At 71.8% G+C, this 21361-nt stretch overlaps 2 protein-coding genes across 2 annotated transcripts; one reads left to right on the top strand and one right to left on the bottom strand.

Annotated features, from left to right (window-relative positions):
• The first annotated feature begins 913 nt into the window (after positions 1-913).
• On the top strand, positions 914-15634 carry STAG3 (STAG3 cohesin complex component). Its single transcript, XM_062598895.1, has 33 exons — positions 914-1047; positions 1158-1257; positions 1383-1496; positions 1691-1787; positions 2019-2095; positions 2187-2391; positions 2538-2689; positions 2758-2831; positions 3175-3298; positions 3379-3477; positions 3564-3643; positions 4451-4558; positions 6598-6697; positions 6798-6909; positions 7534-7646; positions 7746-7835; positions 7930-8019; positions 8421-8621; positions 9877-9947; positions 10391-10478; positions 10564-10644; positions 10758-10850; positions 10928-11108; positions 11182-11315; positions 11420-11521; positions 12025-12170; positions 12263-12391; positions 12475-12650; positions 14631-14781; positions 14867-14956; positions 15048-15141; positions 15389-15466; positions 15588-15634. The coding sequence occupies exons 1-33, from the start codon at positions 914-916 to the stop codon at positions 15594-15596; spliced, it is 3693 nt and encodes a 1230-aa protein (XP_062454879.1). The 3' UTR covers positions 15597-15634.
• Positions 15618-21248, bottom strand: AP4M1 (adaptor related protein complex 4 subunit mu 1). Its single transcript, XM_062598926.1, has 16 exons — positions 21200-21248; positions 20632-20696; positions 20376-20470; positions 20177-20286; positions 19992-20088; positions 19093-19203; positions 18887-18967; positions 18740-18802; positions 18554-18620; positions 18356-18409; positions 18157-18263; positions 17974-18065; positions 17823-17867; positions 17019-17069; positions 16799-16916; positions 15618-15959 (listed from the first exon to the last, which is right to left on the bottom strand). Exons 2-16 carry the CDS (start codon positions 20687-20689, stop codon positions 15768-15770), a joined length of 1341 nt encoding a protein of 446 aa, XP_062454910.1. The 5' UTR covers positions 20690-20696; positions 21200-21248; the 3' UTR covers positions 15618-15767.
• Positions 21249-21361: the final 113 nt, after the last annotated feature.

Here is a 21361-nt window from a genome sequence, read left to right as displayed (position 1 = left end):
CTGCGCAGTGGCTCCCCCCGCCCGGCCTCCCGCCGCACCTCCAGGCGTCGAAGCGCACGTGCTGGGCGTGTGACGTCGAGGCGCACGTGACGTCAAGGCGCACGTGCTGGGCGTGCGACGTCGTTCCCCCCGGCGCCAGGCGCGAGGCGAGGCAGGGCCTGGGGAAAGGGGGGGGGGGTGTCAATGGCCGCGCGTCACGTGACCCCCGGGGGGGGGACCTTGTCCCCCCCCCCAAGTGTGTCCCGGGGGGTATCTGGGGCCTTGTTCCCCCCCCCGGTGTGTCCCGGGGGGTATCTGGGGCCTTGTTTCCCCCTCAAGTGTGTCCCGGGGGGTATCTGGGGCCTTGTTCCCCCCCCCGGTGTGTCCCGGGGGGTATCTGGGGCCTTGTTTCCCCCTCAAGTGTGTCCCGGGGGGTATCTGGGGCCTTGTTCCCCCCCCCAGTGTGTCCCGGGGGGTATTTGGGGCCTTGTTCCCCCCCCCCAGTGTGTCCCGGGGGGTATCTGGGGCCTTGTTTCCCCCCCCCCAGTGTGTCCCGGGGGGTATTTGGGGCCTTGTTCCCCCCCCAAGTGTGTCCCGGGGGGTATCTGGGGCCTTGTTTCCCCCCCGAAGTGTGTCCCAAGGGGTATTTGGGGCCTTGTTTCCCCCTCAAGTGTGTCCCAAGGGATATTTGGGGCCTTGTTCCCCCCCCCAGTGTGTCCCGGGGGGTATTTGGGGTCTTGTGTCCCCCCCATCTTTGGAGCCATCTTGGGGACCCTTTCAGTGCCTCCTCCCTGGGGGGAGGGATTTAGGATTCCCTCTCCCCACAGGGAGTCAGGGCCACCTTGGGGGGGGGCACGTGTCCCTGTGTACCCCCCCCACCCCACCCAGAGCCGTCCCCTGTGTCCCCCCTCCCCCCGCAGGCCCTGCCGCCACCATGCCGCCGCGGCGCTCGGCCCGCATCCAGAGCGCTTCGTCCAGCTCCGGCTCCTCGGCGGGACCCGGCACCGGCTCCAGCCCAGCGGGGACACAGTCCGAGCCCCGGAGCGGTTCCCCGGCTCCGGATAGCCTGTGAGTTTGGGGGGGGGGATACTCGGGTGGGATTGGGGTTGGGGGCAGGGTGGGGTGGTGGAGGGGGCTGTGGCCCAGCCGCTCGCCCACCGGCACGCCGCGTCCCGCAGGGACCCGAGCAGCGGGGACGCCGACTCCGGCAGCGACTTCGAGGACACGCTGCGGAAGCACGGCAAGCGGGGGGCCCGCGCGGTGCTCGGCCGCGCGCTGGTACGTCTCGTTCCCCCCTCCCGATTCCAGGCGCTTTCCCCTGGTTTTAGGGTCTTTCTGCGCACGTGCCGCGGTGCGCAACGGGCGCCCGCGCTCTAACCGCGCCACGTCTCCGTCCCCGTCAGGTCCCCAAGCGTCCCCGGAGGGAGCCCAGCACGGATGGGAGCAGCCCGGCCGCGAAAAACCCGGAGCAGAACAACCTCTTTGAGGCTGTGAGGTCGGCCAAGACCGCCACGGAGGTAACTCCGCTCCCGCCGCTCTCCGTCCGGCTTTGGCCCCGCTTTTTGGGGTGGGATTTGGGGGGGGGGGGGGGGGGACAGCCACCTCGCACGGGGGACAGCAGCGGCGGGGCCTGCGGGACACGGCGGGGGGCACGCGCCGGCCCCGTTGGCGCGGGTTTGACGCCGGCTGCGCCCCCCTGCTTTGTTTTCAGACGCTGGTGGACGACTGGCTGGAGACCTACAAGCGGGACCGGGAGACGGGGTTCCTGGAGCTCGTCAACTTTGTCATCCGCTCCTGCGGCTGCAGAGGTGGGCGAAGGCCGTCGGGTCCTCAGCCTCCTCCCTGCTGCCGGCGGGGACCCCGTCGTGGGCTGCCGTCTCCGTCCCCTGGGCTTGGGGACGCTCGTTTCAGGCTCTGCAGGCTCTTGTGCCCGTCCCCTGGCCCTGGGGACCCCAGTTCCGTCCTTCTCGGGCTGCCGTCCGCGTCCCCTGGCCCCGAGGACCCCGGTCCTGTTCCACGTCTCTGCTCCCCCGCCGCAGGCGTGGTGACCCTGGAGATGTTCAGGAACCTGCAGAACTCGGAGATCATCCAGCAGCTGACGGAGAAGTTCGACGAGGTGTGGGGCAGCGCGCGGAGGGGACGTGGCCCCCTCCCCCCCGGGGGAAAAGGAGGCTGGCGAGGGCCCGGCTCAGCCCGTCTCCCCGCAGGATTCGGCCGAGTACCCGCTGTCGCTGAGCACCCGGTCGTGGCGCCGGTTCCGGGCGGGTTTCTGCGAGCTGGTGGCCGTGCTGGTGCAGCGGTGCCAGTACAGCATCATCTACGACGAGTTCCTCATGGACGCCCTCATCTCCCTGCTCACCGGCCTCTCCGACTCCCAGGTGCGGGCTTTCCGCCACACCAGCACCCTGGCAGGTAGGCCGCTCCGTGCCGGACGCCTGGGCCCCCCTCGGGGGGGGGGGGAAGGAGGGGGGCAGCCGGGGTGTCTCGTGGATGTCCCCCCCCCCCCCCCCCCCGCCCTGTGCCTCTCCGCAGCCCTCACGGCGCTGCCGTATCCCCAGCCATGAAGCTGATGACGGCCCTCGTGAACGTGGCGCTGAGCGTGAGCTTGCACAAGGAGAACAACCAGCGGCAGTACGAGGCCGAGCGCAGCAAGGGCCCGGGGCGCCGGGCCACCGAAAAGCTGGAGGCGCTGCTGGAAAAACGCCGGGAGGTGAGCGCTGAAGTGAGGCCGGGCGGCAGCGCCGGGCGCCCTTCGCCTGAGCCCTGCCCCTCTCCCAGCTCCAGGAGCAGCTAGAGGAGATCGAGAACATGATGAACGCCGTCTTCAAGGGCGTCTTCGTGCACCGCTACAGGTCAGGGCCTACGTGGGAGGTCGGGAATGGAGAAGGGGGGTCCTGTTCTCGAGAGGTTTTGTCATCCCTCTCTGTTCGGGGCACAGCCCAGCTGGACACTGGGACCAGTTTGGGGTTCCCCATCATCGGGGTCACCTTAATGCCAAGGAAAGGGTGGTGCAGAGGGTATCAGGGTGGTTGTGAGCTCAGGGAAAGGCCAGAGTGGATGGGAAGGGGACACGGGAGCGTTGGCCGGGGACGGGAGGGCAGATGGCAGTTGGGACGGGGACGCCGTGCGGCCGGGGGAGGAACGAAAAGGATTTGGGGCCGGTGGCGCGAGCCCACGCGGTGCCGCACGGGGCAGAGACGTGGTCCCCGAGATCCGAGCCATCTGCATGGAGGAGCTGGGCAAGTGGATGAGGAGCTACGCGGCCTCCTTCCTCACCGACAGCTACCTCAAGTACATCGGCTGGACCCTGCACGACAAGGTGAGGCGGGGGGCCGGCGGGGGGCCGCGGGGGGCCGGCGGGGCCGCGCCGTCCCCGCTCGACGGCCCTCGTCCCCGCAGCAGCGCGAAGTGCGTCTCCAGTGCGTGAAGGCCCTGCAGGGCCTCTACTGCAGCCGGGACGCGGCCGCCCACCTCGAACTCTTCACCAACCGCTTCAAGGTGAGCGGGCGGCGCGTGGCCACGCCGGGCCCCTGCCCGGGGCGCAGCCACTGACTGCAGTGTCCCCTCCCCGCCATCGTCGCCAGACCCGTATGGTGTCCATGGTCCTTGACAAGGAGCCCGACGTGGCCGTGGAGGTCGTGAAGCTGCTGACGCTGATCCTGCAGTGAGTGCGGGGCTGGAAGGGACATGGGGGCCGGGGCTGGAGGAGATGCAGGAGAAAAGGTCCTGGAGTGAGTGGGGACAGGGGGCAGGGCTGGAGGGGACCTGGGGGAGAAGGTCCTGGAGTGAGTGTGGGGACAGAGGACAGGGCTGGAGGGGACCTGGGGGAGAAGGTCCTGGAGTGAGTGCAGGGACAGGGGACGGGGCTGGAGGGGACCTGGGGGAGAAGATCGTGGAGTGAGTGCAGGGACAGGGGACAGGGCTGGAGGGGACCTGGGGGAGAAGGTCCTGGAGTGAGTGCAGGGACAGGGGACGGGGCTGGAGGGGACCTGGGGGAGAAGGTCCTGGAGTGAGTGCAGGGACAGGGGACGGGGCTGGAGGGGACCTGGGGGAGAAGATCGTGGAGTGAGTGCAGGGACAGGGGACAGGGCTGGAGGGGACCTGGGGGAGAAGATCGTGGAGTGAGTGCAGGGACAGGGGACAGGGCTGGAGGGGACCTGGGGGAGAAGGTCCTGGAGTGAGTGCGGGGACGGGGCTGGAGGGGACCTGGGGGAGAAGATCCTGGACCGAGTGTGGGGAGAGGGGACGTGTTCGGAGAGGACCTGGGGGAGAAGATCCTGGACCGAGTGTGGGGAGAGGGGACGTGTTCGGAGAGGACCTGGGGGAGATTCTGGAGTGAGTGTGGGGACCTGGGGGGGACACGAGGTCCTGCAGCGAGCCCAGGGACGCGTCCCACGGTGACAGCAGGGCCGGGGCTGGAGGGGACACGGGGGGACCCCGGGGTCCGACCCCGGCCTTTCCTCGGGCGCAGGAACGCGGAGGAGGCGCTGACGGAGGACGACTGCAGCGGCGTCTACCCCTTGGTCTACGTCTCCAACCGGGCCCTGGCCGCCGCCGCCGGGCGCTTCCTCTACGGCAGGTGAGCGGAGGCGGCCGCCGGCCGGGCTCCGGAGCGCGGCCCGTGGCCCGCGGCCGCTCTCGGCCCCGCCGCGAGCCCCGGGAAGGGCCCGGCGCGGCGCGGCACGGCACAGCGCCGGGCTGCCAAGCCGTGACTCAGGCTTCGTCGGAACGAGACGCCCCGCTTGCTTTTTTCCACTTAGCCGCCCGGCTCGCTCCCCCCGCTCTCCAACCCCGTCCCCCCCCCCCCCCCGGCTCCCCGGGGCTCGTTTAAGCGCCCGCTTTTAACGGAAGCGGCTCCGGGCGCGCCGCGGCGGCCAGCACCGGCGTCTCGCCCCGTGGGAGACGCCAGCCCAGCACGCGCCTTATCGGCTGCCCGGGCGCCCCGGGCCGAGCCGCGCCGGCCGCCAGCCGCGTCCCGCTCGCGCGCTCGAGGCTCTTGCGAAACCTTTGGCTCGTTAAGCCCTGTTCCTTCGTCAGGCAGAGACGAGGAGGAGGAGGGATGGGGAGGGGGGGAGGATGACGGGGCGGCGGGGCGGGGGGGGGGCACAAGGATGCCGCGGGGGTGCTGAGGTGGCACCCGGAGGGGTGCTTGACCCGGGGGGTTCGTGGCCACGGTGGCCCGGCCGCCTGCCCCCCCCCCCAGTGCCCCAGAGATCTGGGGGCCGGCGCATCCCCCTGCCCCCCCCCCCGCCCCGGCCCAGCCGCCGCCTTGTTTATCTGGGCACGAGGCCTCGGCCGCTATCGGCCGCGTCGGAGTTGTTTGGGCTTGTGCCGGCTCCAGGCTGCCGCCGCAGCCGCCGCGGGAGCTGGAACGGTTCCCTCCCCGCCCCCGCCCCCCCCGGCACATCTGGGACCGGAGCTGGAACGGTTCCCTCTCTGCCCCCCCCCCCGGCACATCTGGGATGGGAGCTGGAATGGTTCCCCCCCTGCCCCGGCACATCTGGGACAGGAGCTGGAACGGTTCCCTCCCCGCCCCCCCCCCCCGCACATCTGGGACGGGAGCTGGAACGGTCCCCCCCCCCCGCCCCGGCACATCTGGGACGGGGGCGGGGGACGGGTGCCAGCTGGTGCGTCAGGCCAGCGCGGCCCCTCCCTGGGTCCCTCCCCAGGAGTGTGGGGGGTGGGGTGGGGGGGTTTGGCTGCGCCGCTGCCCGCTCCCTGCGCCCGGAGCGGGGGCAGGTGGGACCCCCATGTCCTTGTCCCTCGGGGCTCTGGCCCCAGGGGACATGGGCCCCCCCCCACCCGTGTCCCTCATGGCTCTGCCCCCCACGTGCCCAGCTCAGTCCCCATAGCAGGGGGATGTGGGGCCCCCGTGTCCGTGGGGGCTCCGGCCCTGGGGGACATGGGACCCCCCCGTCCGTGTCCCTCAGGGCTCTGCCTCCCACGTGCCCAGCTCAGTCCCCACAGCAGGGGGACGTGGGCCCCCCCGTCCGTGTCCCTCAGGGCTCTGCCCCCCACGTGCCCAGCTCAGTCTCCATAGCAGGGGGACGTGGGCCCCCCTGTCCGTGTCCCTGGGGGCTCCGGCCCTGGGGGACATGGGACCCCCCTGTCCGTGTCCCTCAGGGCTCTGCTCCCCACGTGCCCAGCTCTGTCCCCATAGCAGGGGGACACGGGGGCCCCCCCCATCCGTGTCCCTCAGGGCTCTGCCCCCCCCCACGTGCCCAGCTCTGTCCCCATAGCAGGGGGACACGGGGGCCCCCCCCATCCGTGTCCCTCAGGGCTCTGCCCCCCCCCACGTGCCCAGCTCAGTCCCCATAGCAGGGGGACGTGGGCCCCCCCGTCCGTGTCCCTCAGGGCTCTGCCCCCCCACGTGCCCAGCTCAGTCCCCATAGCAGGGGGACGGGAGGCCCCCCCCATCCGTGTCCTCCCAGGGCACTGGCCCCCCTGTGCCCGGCTCTCTCGCATGATTCATGGGCCCCCATGTCCCCCGAGACTCCGGCCACCATGTGCCCCCTTCTCTCGGGAACGCGGGACGCCCGCGTGACCCGTCGGTGTCCCCTGGGGCGCTCCGGTCCCGGCGCGGGATCCCCGCGTGACCCCCGCGGCCGCCTCCTCCAGGGTGCTGGACCCCCGGCGGGAGGCAGCGGAGGAACCGTCTCGCGACGGCGAGAACAAGATCTTCTTCAGGCTGCTGCTGGACTTCTTCATCGAGAGCGAGGTGAGGGCGGTCGTGAGGGCCGGCGCCGGGGGGGTGGGGGGGTCCCTGCGCGCTGTGACGGCGCCCCGGGTCCCGTCGCCGCCCTGTCTGCTCTCCCCAGCTCCACGAGCACGCGGCCTACTTGGTGGACAGCCTGTGGGACTGCGCCGGGCCCCGCCTGAGGGACTGGGAGACCATGAGCTCGCTGCTGCTGGAGAAGACCCCTGCCGAGGGTGAGCGGGGGGGGGGGGGAGGACGGTGTCCCTCGTGCTGCTGGGACATTGTTGGGAGGCACTGGGATGCTGTTGAGGGACTCCGGGATGTGCTGGGGCATCACTCAGAGGCACTGGGATGTACTGGGACATCACTGTGGGGTACTGGGATTCACTAGGCTACGTTGGAACGTGCTGGGATGTTACTGAGAGACACTAGGCTGTTGCTGGGAGATGCTGGGATGCACTGGGATGTTCTGGGATACAATAGACTGGGGCACTGCTGGGCTGCATTAGGATACACTGGGACATTGCTGGGAGACAGCAGGACGCACTGGGACATCCCTGGAAGACACTGGGATGTTTCTGGGAGATGCTGGGACACGTTGGTACGTGATTGGGAGGCCCTGGGATACGCTGGAACGGGCTGAGATATCACTGGGCTGTTTGGGGATGATGCTGGGACATACTGGGGTGCCAGCGGGTCGTCACTGGAAAACAGTGGGACGTACTGGGGTGTGCTGGGGGGGCGCCAGGATGTCCTGGGACCCCGCGGCGTGGCGGCACGGGTGACCTGGGGACGGCATCGGCCGCCCCGCGTCCCCCCGGCCCTGCGGCTCCCCGCGCTTTCGCCCCCTCCCGCAGGCCTGGCCGACGAGCACGAGAAGGCACTGGTGGAGATCCTGGTGGCCAGCGCGCGCCAGGCCACCGAGGGGCTGCCCCCGGCGGGCCGCGGCCCGGGCAAGAAGGTAACGGGGGCCGAGGGAGGGGGACGGCGTGGTTGGGGACGCCCCCGTCCCCCGACGATGCCACGTGGCCCCCCCCCCGAGCCCTTCTCTCTCTCTCTCTGCCCCCAGACCTCAGCCCGGGAGCGCAAGGCGCAGGCGGACGAGAGGACGCGGCTCACCCACTGCCTCATCCCGGCTCTGCCCCAGCTGCTGGCGAAGGTGAGGGCGACCCGGAGCCCCCCCCCGCCACGGCCCCACTCCCCGGAGAGCGGGGTGGCCACGGCGGGCTGGCGCTGACCCCGTCGCCCCGCAGTTCTCAGCCGACGCGGAGAAAGCGGCTCCGCTCCTGGAGATCCTGCAGTATTTCGACCTTGGCATCTACTGCACGGGGCGGCTGGAGAAGGTACTGGGGTCCGGCAAGCAGGATCCGGCCCGCTCTGTCCTGCCGGAGCCGGGGCAGAGCCGCTCTCCCTGCCGGGAACCGGGGCCGTGGGCAAAGCGGGGTGCAGGGGATGGGAAACGTCCCTTGGGGTGTCGTCTTCTCTATCCTTACTGTCCTCACCAGCCCCATCTGGGGTCTGTGTCCTCGTCTATCCCTGCTGGGAGGCTCCGTGTCCCCAGCTCCGGCCCCGTTGGGGGTCCAGTGGGCACAGGGATGGACACGGGAGGCCACGTGCCTCGAGCTCCGGCCCCGTCGGGGCCCCGCGTCCGTCCCCGTGCCCCCCGGGAGGCTGCGCGTCCCCTCGTCCCCGTGGGAGAGGCCGCCTGCCCCCGGCCCCGTCGCAGAGGTTGTGTCCTCGGCAGCACCTGGAGCTGGTGCTGGGGCAGCTGCAGGAGGTGGTGGAGAAGCACTCGGGGCAGGCGGTGCTGGAGGCGGCGGCGCGGGCGCTCTACGCCCTCTGCAACCCCGAGCTCGCCCTGCACGGCCGCGGGGACCTCGTGCGCAGCCGCCTCGCCGACCAGCTGGTCGACAAGTTCCACCAGGAGGTCACCGAGCTGCTCCAGGTACCAGGCACGAGACAGGGACCCTGAGCCCGGGGTGGGCCTGGGCACAGGACAGGGACCCCGAGCCTGGGACAGGGCTGGGGGACAAGGCAGGATGGGGCTGGGGACAGGACAAGGACCCTGAGCCTGGGACAGGGCTGGGGACAAGGCAGGATGGGCCTGGGCACAGGACAGGGACCCCGAGCCTAGGACAGGGCTGGGGACAAGGCAGGATGGGGCTGGGGACAGGACAAGGACCTCGAGCCTGGGACAGGGCTGGGGACAAGGCAGGATGGGGCTGGGGGCAGGACAAGGACCGCGAGCCTGGGACAGGGCTGGGGACAAGGCAGGATGGGGCTGGGGACGGGACAGGGACCCCGAGCCTGGGACAGGGCTGGGGACAAGGCAGGATGGGGCTGGGGACAGGACAGGGACCCTGAGCCTGGGACAGGGCTGGGGACAGGACAAGGACCGCGAGCCTGGGACAGGGCTGGGGACAGGACAGGGACCCCGAGCCTGGGACAGGGCTGGGGACAAGGCAGGATGGGGCTGGGGACAGCCATGGACAGGACAAGGTCTTGAAAGATTGGGACAGGATCCTGGACTCTGGGACAGGGCTGGGAACAGTAACTGGGACCCGGAGCCTGGGCTGGATCTGGGGCCACCGCAGGTCACAAACTGAGACTCAGGGACAAGGCTGGGGCCGGGGACCTGGAGCGCAGGATGGGGCCGGGGACGGCACAGGAGGTGCTGGGACGGCCAGAGCAGGGACAGGGAATCGGCCGGTCTGCGAGGCGCTGGGTGGCGGGGCTGGTGAAGGACCTCGGGGAACGGGGTGTCCCCAGCCCCGAGCGGGGGTCCCCAGCCCTGGTGCAGGTCCCCGGCTCCGAGCGGGGGTCCCCAGCCCCGAGCGGGTGTCCCCAACCCTGGCATGGGTTCCCAGCTCCGAGCGGGGGTCCCCGGCCCCGAGCGGGTGTCCCCAGCCCCCAGCGGGGGTCCTGGCCCCCAGCGGGTGTCCCCAGCCCCGAGCGGGGGTCCCCGGCCCCAAGCGGGGGTCCCCAGCCCTGGCATGGGTCCCCAGCCCCGAGCGGGGGTCCCCGGCCCCGAGCGGGTGTCCCCGGCCCCCAGCGGGTGTCTCCGGCCCCAGGCGGGTGCCCTCAGCCCCAGGCAGGGGTCCCGGCCCCAGGCGGGGGTCCCCAGCCCCGAGCAGGGATCCCCGGCCCCGGGCGGGGGTCCCGGCCCCGGGCGGGTGCCCTCAGCCCCGGGCCCTGCCCAGGCCTCGTCCCTGGACGACGAGGAGGTGTACAGCATGGCGGCCACGCTGAAGCGCATCTCCGTCCTGTTCAAGTGAGTGGGGCGCCGCGGGGCCGTGCCACCCCTCTGCCCCTGTCCGCCGCGGTCCCCTGGGGTCCCTTGGTGGCCTGTGTCCCGCTGTGCTGTCCCTTACCCTCTGTGTCCCCCCACCACCACCCCCAGCATGGTGTCACCTGCCCCACGTTTGCGTTCCTCTGTCCCGTCCCCCCCCCCGCCCTGTGCGCTCTCAGCGTCCCGTCCCTGGTGTCCCTGTCCCATCCCTCGGTGTCCTACGCCCCAGTGCCCTGTCCCTTACCTTACGTGTCCCCAGCTTGCTGTCATCTGCCCCGCGTTCACCGTGTCCCCGTCCCTTGGCGTCCCCGTGTCTCGTCCTGCCCCTGCGTGTGCCCCGGCACCTGCCCCGTGCGCTCCCTGCGTCCCCGTACCCCGCCACGCTGTCCCCTGCTCCATGCCATCCCCGTCACCGTCCGCTGCAGCGCCCACGACCTGACGCCCTGGCAGCTCTTCGAGCCCTGCGCCCAGCTGCTGCAGCGCGCCGTGGACACGGGCGAGGTGCCGCCGCAGGTACTGGCTTGGAGGGGGGGTGGGGGGCGGGGAGGGGGTGGGGGACACACACACACGCTTGGGGACACCCTCTGTGCCTCCGCAGGTCCTCGTCCCCGCCGTGGCCTGCGTCCACTTCCACATCCTCTGGGAGCTCTCGCGCTTGCCCGGCGATGCACCGCCGCAGGTGAGCGGCTGCCACGGCGTGGGGTGGGGTGGGTGGGGGGGACAAGGCCACCGCGTCCCTAGCGTCCCGCCACGTCTCTAACCGCCTCCCGAACGGTCACCTGCTCCGCACAGGGCCAGCTGCGAAGCCTGAAGAGCAAAGTCACCTCCTTCTGCTCGCTGTGCCAGAGCTGCCTGTCCGACGTGGACCCCGGCGTCCGGGAGCAGGTATGGAGGAGGGACCTGGCGGGGGGAGGTCCGAGGGGGCGCCCGGGCCGGCGCTGAGCCCGTCCCCGCGTCCCCAGGCCTTCGTGGTGCTCAGCGACCTGCTGCTGGTGTTCGGCCCCCAGCTGACGCGGGACGGGCGGGAGGCGCTGGAACCGCTGGCGGTGCTGCCCGACGCCGGCCTGCAGTCGCAGCTCGCTGGCTTCCTCATGGACCACGTCTTCAACCACGTCTTCAGCCACGAGGAACTCGCCTCCGGAGGTGCGGCCCCTTCCCTGGGACGCGGATGTCCCCTCTGGCCGGGCCAGCCGCGCCAGCCTGTCTGTCCCCACAGAGCCCGAGGACAGCGAGAGCCACATCGAGGGGCTGCACCGGCGCCGGGTGCTGCTGGCCGGCTTCTGCAAGCTCATCATCTACAACGTGCTGGAGCTCAGCGCCGCCTCCGACGTCTTCAAGCACTACGCCAAGGTGCCAACGTGGTTGTGGCGGTGGCAGGGGGGACGGGGGACACTGTCCCCGCTGTCCCAAGGACGGCTTGGGGACGCCTGGGCTCTGTCTTTTCTCTTTCCCAGTTCTACGGCGACTACGGGGACATCATCAAAGAGACGCTGAACTGCACCCGCCAGATCAACCGGCAGGAGTGGGCTCGCACCCTGCTGCTCAGCTTGCAGCAGGTAATGGCTTGGGGCGGTCCTGGGGGGCCCGGGGGTCTCTGGGGCTCACCAGGGATCTCTGGGGTGGTCTTCAGGGGAGTTCAGCGGTCTCCAGAAGGGTCTGGGGGATCTTCGGGGGTCTCCAGGGAGGTCTGGGAGATCTTTGGGAGGCCCCAGGGGAGTTTGGGGGTCTCCAGGGGAGTCAGGAGGATCTTTGTGAGCCTCCAGGGAGGTCTGGGGGATCTTTGAGGGTCTCCAGGGGAGGTTGGGTATCTTTTGGGGGTCCCTAGGGTTGTTTAGGGGAATTTTGTGGAGCTCCAGGGAGGTTTGGGCATCCAGGAGGCTCCAGGGAAAGTCAAGGGCGTCTGGGGGGTCTCTAGAGAGATCCAGGGCTCTAGGAAGCTCTGCAGGGATTTGGGGAGCTCCAGGGGGTCTCCAGGGGGGTCTGGGAGCCTCCAGAAGATCCGGGAGGGGTGTCCAGGAGATCCCGGGGTCTCTGTGCTGACCCTCTGCCCCCTGCGCAGCTGATGACGGAGCTGCTGCTGCAGCAGGGCCCCGAGATCCGGGCGGCCGCAGCCTTCCTGGAGATCCGGGACCTGGCGCGACGCTTCTCCCTCCTCTTCAGCCTCCACCAGCTCCGCAACCGCCTGGCGCTGCTCAGCGTGCACAAGTGAGCGGGGCCGGGCAGGGGCGCGGGGCAGGGCGCCGAGCTCGGCGGCTCGGCCCCACTCCGCGTCCCTCCTCTGTCCCCGCTTCGGCTAGGGAAGGGATCCAGTTCGCTTTCCAGGAGCCGCCGGGCCCCGGGCCGGAGCCGCAGCCTCTCAACCTGCCCTTCCTGGAGGTGCTGAGCGAGTTCTCGCCCCGGCTGCTGCAGCCCGACAAGGCGCTGATGTGAGTCGGGGTGGCACGGGGTGGGAGGGGTCTCGTGGGGTCCCCCGGCGTCGCGTCACTCGCCGCGTCCCCTCTTCTCGCAGCTTGGCCTACCTGGACAAGATGTGCCGGGAGCAACGGTGGCCAGCAGCGGCGGCGGACGACCCGTGGCCCTCGCTGGAGGTGTATCGCAGCTCCCTGCAGCCGCAGGACGACGCGAGCTCCGTCTCGGCCCCGCGCCAGCCGCCCGGCTCCGCCGCCAAGAGACGCCGCTTGGATGGTGAGGGACGGGGCCGGGACCGGGAGGGGACCGGGGCGTCCGGGAGACTCCGCCGTGAGGCCGCGGGACCCTCGGCCGGGACCGGGAGGGCACCGGGGGCGTCCGGGAGACTCCGCCGCGAGGCCGCGGGACCCTCGGCCGGGACCGGGACGGGACCGGGGCGTCCGGGAGACTCCGCCGCGAGGCCGCGGGACCCTCGGCCGGGACCGGGACGGGACCGGGGCGTCCGGGAGACTCCGCCGCGAGGCCGCGGGACCCTCGGCCGGGACCGGGACGGGACCGGGGCGTCCGGGAGACTCCGCCGCGAGGCTGCGGGACCCTCGGCCGGGACCGGGACGGGACCGGGGCGTCCGGGAGACTCCGCCGCGAGGCCGCGGGACCCTCGGCCGGGACCGGGACGGGACCGGGGCGTCCGGGAGACTCCGCCGCGAGGCTGCGGGACCCTCGCACGGGACCCTCTGCCTGGGCTCTGCCAGCCAGCAGGACTGGAGGTGGGGAGGAAGGATCATCTCCTCCTCTATCCCACACTGGGTGTGTGGGGGGGATCCCAGCTGGAGACTGGGACCAGTTTGGGGCTCCGCAGCACGAAGGCACGAAGGTCACGCGGGGCCCGAGTGGGCGAGGGGAGGCTGAGAGGTGACAAAGTGTGTATGGGGGGGTCACATCAGCGCCGTCACTGCCCCAGTGGAGGTGGCCAGTCCTCGTGGCCCCTCTCTGTCCTCCTGGCTCCGTCCTCGCGGCCCCTCTCTGTCCTCGGTCTCTCTCTGTCCTCCTGGCTCCGTCCTCGGTCCCTCTCCGTCCTCGTGGTCCCTCTCCGTCCTCGTGGTCCCTCTCCGTTCTCGTGGTCCCTCTCCATCCTCACAGTCCCTCTGTCCTTGGCCCCTCTCCATCCTTGTTGTCCCTCTCCGTCCTCCCGGCTCCATCCTCGTCATCCCTCTCCGTCCTCGTGGCCCCCCTCCGTCCTCCTGGCTCCATCCTCGGTCCCTCTCTGTCCTCCTGGCTCCGTCCTCGTGGCCCCTCTCCATCCTCCTGGCTCCATCCTCGGTCCCTCTCTGTTCTCCTGGCTCCGTCCTCGCGGCCCCTCTCTGTCCTCGGTCTCTCTCTGTCCTCCTGGCTCCGTCCTCGGTCCCTCTCCGTCCTCGTGGTCCCTCTCCGTCCTCGTGGTCCCTCTCCGTCCTCGTGGTCCCTCTCCGTTCTCGTGGTCCCTCTCCATCCTCACAGTCCCTCTGTCCTTGGCCCCTCTCCATCCTTGTTGTCCCTCTCCGTCCTCCCAGCTCCATCCTCGTCATCCCTCTCCGTCCTCGTGGCCCCCCTCCGTCCTCCTGGCTCCATCCTCGGTCCCTCTCTGTCCTCCTGGCTCCATCCTCGTGGCCCCTCTCCGTCCTCGTGGTCCCTCTCCATCCTCACAGTCCCTCTGTCCTTGGCCCCTCTCCATCCTTGTTGTCCCTCTCCGTCCTCCCAGCTCCATCCTCGTCATCCCTCTCCGTCCTCGTGGCCCCCCTCCGTCCTCCTGGCTCCATCCTCGGTCCCTCTCTGTCCTCCTGGCTCCGTCCTCGTGGCCCCTCTCCATCCTCCTGGCTCCATCCTCGGTCCCTTTCCGTCCTCCTGGCTCCGTCCTCGCGGCCCCTCTCCATCCTCGCGGCCCCTCTCCGTCCTCCTGGCTCCATCCTCGCGGCCCCTCTCCGTCCTCCTGGCTCCATCCTCGCAGCCCCTCTGTCTTCGGCCCCTCTCCGTCCTCCCAGCTCCATCCTCGTGGCCCCTCTCCGTCCTCCCGGCTCAGTTCTCGCGGTCCTTCTCCATCCTCGCGGCCCCTCTCTGTCCTCCTGGGCTCCATCCTCGCAGCCCCTCTGTCTTCGGCCCCTCTCCGTCCTCCCGGCTCCATCTTCGTGGCCCCTCTCCGTCCTCGCGGCCTCTCTCCATCCTCGCAGCCCCTCTCCGTCCTCGGGGTCCCCCCGTCCCAGCCGCTTGCTCTCTCCGCAGCGTCCTCGGAGCGCACCGACTCCAGCCTCCAGCTGAGCAGCCGCCTCGCCAGCCCGGCCCTGACGTCCACGGCGCTGCGGGGCAGCCACCAGGCGCCGCGACCCCGGCCGCCGCGACGGGACCGCGGCTCCGACTCGGATTCGGCTCGGAGGTGAGCGGCCGGGCCGGGAACCGGCTTCCTCCCTGCCGCCCCCCCTGCCCCGGGCCCGGCCCCGACTCCGCTGCCTCCTGCCTAGGCGCCAGCCCCCGCTCGGCGTCGGGCCCCGGCTTCCCGGCTTCTTCTCCCGGAGCAGCTCCGTGTCCCGTCAGGGCAGTAGGACGGATCGGTAAGAGATGGGGTGTCGGGTGGGGGGGGAAGATGAGCTGATTTGGGGGGGGAGGGTGCCGCATCCTCTGCCTTCCTCCCTTCGCCCCCAGGCTCAGCCTCATGGAGGAAGAGGAGGCGACGGAGGAAGAGGAGGCGATGATCGAGGAGGAGAGCAGCGAAGAGGAGGCTCCGCAGCCGCGCAGGGTGAGGCCGAACCCCTCCTCAGGCTCCCCCCCACCCCGCGTGTCCCCAAATGTCCCCCCCCTCAATGCCCTGCCCCCCAGGGTGTCCCCGAGGGTCCCCCCAGGGTGTCCCCAAGGGTCACCCCAGCATCCTGCTCCTGCAGGGGGGGGGCCCAGGTGCCACAGGGGTCTCCCCCACCCTAAACAGCCCTAAATTGGGGTGGCGGTCGGGAGCGGGGGCTTAACGAAGCTCCCTGCACCCCCCCCAGGCTCTGCACCCCCAGCAGCTCCGCCAGCAGCAGCAGCAGCTCCGCGACCTCTTCGACTCCACCATCCTGGGCATCGAGGTGAGCGGGACGGGGGAAACGGGGACCCCCAAAGCTGGGGGCGGGGGGGCTCCCCCCTCCCCAACCTCCACCCCCCACTTTTGGGGTGGGTGGGGGTCTCACGGCCCCTCTCTCCCCGCAGGACGCGTGAGGCGGCCGGAGCGCAGAGCCCTGACAGTTTGTTGCCTGTTTATTGCTGTTTTGAGCCCAGATCGGGGGTGGGGGGTGGGGGGAGTCCAGCTCCCCGTCCCCCCCCCCCCCATTTGGTGTCACTTAATAAATAAGCGGGTTGGTGGCCAGCGCCTGGGTGCGGCGGAGGGGCTCAGAGGCGGACGACGTAGGAGTCGCTGTGGGTCACGTAGCGCACCCAGCGGTGGGGCAGCCCGGCGGGGGGCCCGGCGCAGCGCACGAAGCGCACGTGCAGCCCCGAGCACGTGTGCGCGGGCAGCTCGAAGGCCATGTTCGCGGGGCCCAGCTCCAGCAGCGAGGCGCTGCTCAGCCCCGGCACCTCCAGCTGCGGGGACGGCGGCGCGGGGACGGTGACGCGGGGACCCGCCAGACCCCCCCCCCCCCCCTCCCCGGCCTGTCCCCGAGCCCCACGGCCACCCCCCGCCCCCCCCGCAAAGGGACGGGACCCTGAAGGCTCCCCGAGGAAGGGGGACGGGTCCCTGCTTGTCCCCGAGCCCCATGGCCACCCTGCCATGGGGAGGGGTCCCTGCTTGTCCCCGAGCCCCATGGCCACCCTGCCATGGGGACACCCCCATGTCTGTCCCCAAAGCCCTATGGCCTCCCCCCAAAAAGGGACAAGACCCTGAAGGCTCCCCGAGGAAGGGGGACGGATCCCTGCTTGTCCCCGAGCCCCATGGCCACCCTGCCATGGGGACAGGTCCTTCCTTGTCCCCGAGCCCCACGGCCACCCCGCAGTGGGGACAGGTCCCTGCTTGTCCCCGAGCCCCACGGCCACCCTGCCAGGGGGACAGGTCCTTCCTTGTCCCCAGACCCCACGGCCACCCTGCTATGGGGATGGGTCCCTGCTTGTCCCCGAGCCCCACGGCCACCCTGCCATGGGGACGGGTCCCTGCTTGTCCCCGAGCCCCACGGCCACCCCGCAGTGAGGACGGGTCCTTCCTTGTCCCCGAGCCCCACGGCCACCCCGCAGTGGGGACACCCCTGCGTCTGGCCCCGAAGCCCTACAGCCACCCCCCCACCCCACCCCCAAAGTGGGGGCAAGGTCCCTAAAGGCTCCCCAAGGTGGGGACGAGTCCCTGCCTGTCCCCGAGCCCGGGGGAGGTGGGGGGGCTGGGTCGTGCGTGTCCCCCCCCACCCCACCCCCCCCCGCGCCCCAGAGCTCACCTTGAAGAGGGCGGAGAGCTGGGACCCCCCCTGACACCGCGGGATGTCCCAGCGGATGGACTTGGTGCTGGGCTGCAGCTCGGCCCTCTGCTCGGGGCTGCTGAGCTCCTGCGCCAGGCTGGGGGGGCAGGGGGGGGCAGAGAGAGGCGGTGGGGTGAGGGGGGGGGCCCAGGGCAGCCCCCCCACCCCCCCCACCCCCCGGCCCCGCGGCGGCACCCACCTGCTCACCCCCTTGGGCACGGGCAGCTGGAGGCGGACGTTGAGGGCCTGGCTGCGAGGGGACAGCGGCGAGGGGCCGGGACGTGGCCTCCGTGTCCCCCCCCCACCACTGCCCCACGGACCCCCCACCTTGGGGGGCAGGGGACAGCGGCGAGGGGCCGGGATGTGGCCTCCGTGTCCCCCCCCCGGCCACTGCCCCACGGACACCCCCACCTTGGGGGGCAGGGGACAGCGGCGAGGGGCCGGGATGTGGCCTCCGTGTCCCCCCCCCGGCCACTGCCCCACGGACCCCCCCACCTTGGGGGGCAGGGGACAGCGGCGAGGGGCCGGGACGTGGCCTCCGTGTCCCCCCCCCCGGCCACTGCCCCATGGACCCCCCCCACCTTGGGGGGCAGGGGACAGCGGCGAGGGGCCGGGACGTGGCCTCCGTGTCCCCCCCCCACCACTGCCCCACGGACCCCCCCACCTTGGGGGGCAGGGGACAGCGGCGAGGGGCGGCCGGGACGTGGCCTCCGTGTCCCCCCCGGCCACTGCCCCACGGACCCCCCCACCTTGGGGGGCAGGGGACAGCGGCGAGGGGCCGGGACGTGGCCTCCGTGTCCCCCCCCCCCGGCCACTGCCCCACGGACCCCCCCACCTTGGGGGGCAGGGGACAGCGGCGAGGGGCCGGGACGTGGCCTCCGTGTCCCCCCCCCGGCCACTGCCCCACGGACACCCCCACCTTGGGGGGCAGGGGACAGCGGCGAGGGGCCGGGACGTGGCCTCCGTGTCCCCCCTCCCGCCCCGTTGCCCCACGGCCACCCACCTCTTGGGGGGCAGATCGCAGCGGAGCTTCAGGTAGAGCCGCAGCCTGCGGGGACACGGGGACGGTCAGGGCTGGGGCCAACCCCCCCCCCCAAAATCCCCCCCTCCCCCAAATCCCCCGCCCCCAATCGCCCCCCCCCAGCAGCGCTCACCTGCCCGTGGGGTCTCGGTCCACGGTGGGGAAGAGGCGGAAGGGCAGCGGCGAGGGGATGTCGTCGGCCAGCTGGTACTGCATGAGCGTGAGCTGGGGGGGGGGACACGAGATGGGGGGGGTCAGTGTCGGGGGGTGGGGGAGGGGGGGGGTGTCCCCAGCGCCCCCCCATCGCGGTCCCCACCTCGCCCTGGCTCGGGGTGACCTTGAGGATCCGGCCGCTCTCGAACTCGTCCAGCCTGACGGCGCCGTGGAAGGCGCATTCGTCCACGCGCACGGCCGCGCCGTACCCTGCGGGGGGGGGGGGGACGGGGGGGGACACGGCGTGTTTGGTGGGGGGGGGGCAGAAAGGGGCTTTTTTGGGGGGGGGGGGTGACTCGCACCTCGCAGCTCCGACTTGCCCACGCAGAACTCCTCCGTCAGCCCCACGCGCATCTCTGCCGGGGGGGGGGGGGGGAGGAGGGGTCAGCCCCCCCACCCCGGGATGGCCGTGATGGCGTGGGGGGGGAGGAGCGGGGGGGACACGGCAGTGTCACCCCCCCCCCAGCCTGGAGCCCCCCGGGGGGGGGGCCCCCGCTTACCGCAGCAGTTGGGCAGGTAGCACTTGAGGCGAATCTCACCCTGCACATCGACCTTCATGGGGGTCCCCTGGCGAAGGGGAGGGGGGGTGAGCGGGGACCCCCCCCCAAGCCGAGGGGCCTGGGAGGAGCCGGGGGGGGGGGGGGACACGGGGCGCTTTGGGGACAGGGACCCCCCCGCTGGCTCACGTTGGCCGCGATGACGACCGTCAACCTCTCCACCACGTCCAGGAAAACCTCGTTCTTGGCGCCCTGCGGCCCGGAGCGGGTCAGTGCGTTTTGGGGGGGGGGGGACATCATGGGGGACGTTTTTTTTTTGGGGGGGGGGGGTCCTACCTGCTCCCCCCGGGGCGGCAGCACGGGGCGGCTGGCGGCCGAGCCGGGGGCCACCCTGCTCTGCTGCGTCTCGGCGCCAAACTGCAACGACGATGACGATGACGATGATGATGCCGGAGTGGGTGTGTGTGTGGGGGGGAGGGGAGTGTTGGGGGGTGAGGGTGGGGGCACCCATGGGTGGGGGGGGTGCGCTTGGGGGTCCTCACCAGCCCGACGGAGCCCAGGTCCAGGAGGCTGAAGGGTTTGGTGGCCACGGGCTCCGTGTGCATGAAGTTGCGCAGCACCTCGGGCGCCGTCGTCTGGACGTAGCCGTAGTCCTGGGGGGGGGGGGGGGGGGACACGGAGGGTGGCTTGTCCCCCCCCCCTCCCACCCCGGTCCCCAAAGATGCCCCATATCCTCGCCCTGGGTGTCCCCATGTCACCCCCCCTCCTCCTTCAAGGGTGTCCTTGGCCCCCCTGGGTTGTCCCCAGCCCCCTGGAGATGATCCCAGGTGATGCCCCCCCCCCCCCAAACCTCCTCGCCAAAGGGTGGCCCCGGGGGGGGGGGCACCCACCACCCAGGGGGGGCACCCACCACCCCAGAGTGTCTTCAGGTCATCTCAGGTGGCCCCACCACCCAGGACACCCCCTGAGGTGTCCCCCAAGGGTCACCTCCACCACCCCAGGGTGTCCCCACCTGCCCCCAAGGTGTCCCCACCACCCACGGCACCACCCAAGGGTCACCTCCACCACCCCAGGGTGTCCCCACCTGCCCCCAAGGTGTCCCCACCACCCAGGGCACAACCCAAGGGTCACCTCCACCACCTCAGGGTGTCTCCACCTGCCCCCAAGGTGTCCCCACCACCCACGGCACCACCCAAGGGTCACCTCCACCACCCCAGGGTGTCCCCACCTGCCCCCAAGGTGTCCTCACCACCCAGGGCACAACCCAAGGGTCACCTCCACCACCCCAGGGTGTCCCCACCTGCCCCCAAGGTGTCCCCACCACCCAGGGCACCCCCCCAAGGTCTCCCCAAGGGTCGCCTTCACCACCCACAGGGTGTCCCCACCCGCCCCACCCAGGACACCCCCCACCCCAGGGCGTCCCCCCCGCATCGCCCCACACCAGCATCTCATCCAGGAGCTCGTAGATGAGGGCGAAGTTGAGGCTGACGTTCTTCTCGCTGAGGGCCCCGCAGTAGTCCCGCAGCAGCGTCACCAGCCTGCGCGGGGACGCCGTCAGCGGGTCCCCGCGTCCCCCCTCAACGACGTCCCCGTGTCCCCCCCCCCCCCCCCGCCCAAACCCCGTACCTGTTGAGGAACTCCACGAGGGTGAAGGGCGACGCGTCCGGCGCGGTGGTGGTGGCCACGAAGTAGAGCCCCGCGTGCCGCACGTGGACGAAGTGCCGGCCCTCGTGCGCCTGGGTCGGGAGCAGAGCTGTCACCTGCGGTGGGGGGCTGGGACCCCGAGAACCACCCCCCCCCCGCGTTTCCTCCCCCCACCGCTTACCATGAAGACGGGGGCCTGGTCGCCCGGCAGCGCCGTGATCTTCCGGTAGAAGGTGTCGGCGAGGTCCGGGCTGGTGCCGCCGGCCTCGCCGCGGACCGGGCTGGCGTTAAGGAGAGGAGGAGGGAGACAGGTCCCCCCCCCATCAAAGCAGGGACCCCTCCCCAAATCAGGGACATTCCCCCCTCCCTCCCCCAAGCCCCGGTGCCGGCGGGTCTCCCCCCAGCCCGGGGGGGGGGCCGCGCGGGGAGGAGGATACAGTCCTTGTGGATGAGGCGGTCGCCCTTGGAGGAGAGGATGAAGATCTGGGAGAGCATCGCCGGCCTGGGGGGGGGGGGGGGGAAGAGGGGGTGGCTGGACTGGGACCCCCCCCCCCCCAGGGTGCTGCCAGGCTCTGCACCCTCAAAAGCCTCCCCAAGCCCTGTGCTCCCCCCTCGCCCCAGACCCCTTGTCTGCACCCCCCAAGGCCCTGCCCCCCTGCCCCCCCCCCCACCAGAGCAACTCCTCCCTGCAGGGTCCCTGCACCCATAGCCCCCCCCCCCCCAGCACCCAGCAGTGCCCTCAATCCCCCCCCTCATCCACAGGGCCCCTGACCCCCAAGTGCCCCCCATAGCCCAGCCTATATGGGGGTGCATTCACCCCCCCAGGACCCAGCAGCCCCCTCAAGGCCCTGCACCCCCCAGACCCCTTATCCACCCCCTAGGCCCTTACTCTCCCCCACGACCCTAATCCCGAGCCCCTAAGGCCTTGCACCCCCCGGGCCCCCTCCCCGCCGCGGCCCCTTTAAGAGGGGGCGGAGCCAGGACCCCCCGCCGGCGCCCCCGAACCTCGGTCCCGTCCGGCCGCGCAGGGGAAGGGGCGGGGCGGGGGTGTCACGTGACACGGCCGAAAGGGGCGGGGCCCGCTCCGGGCCGCCGCGCGCCGCGATTGGACGGCGGCGCGGAGGCGGGGCCATCTTCGGATTGGCCCGCGGCCGTCACGTGAGGCGG

The sequence above is a fragment of the Rhea pennata genome, chromosome 39, assembly GCF_028389875.1.
Source record: "Rhea pennata isolate bPtePen1 chromosome 39, bPtePen1.pri, whole genome shotgun sequence".
NCBI lineage: Eukaryota > Metazoa > Chordata > Aves > Rheiformes > Rheidae > Rhea > Rhea pennata.
Note: the sequence above shows the minus strand (reverse complement) of the source record. Positions and strands in the feature narration are given on the sequence as shown.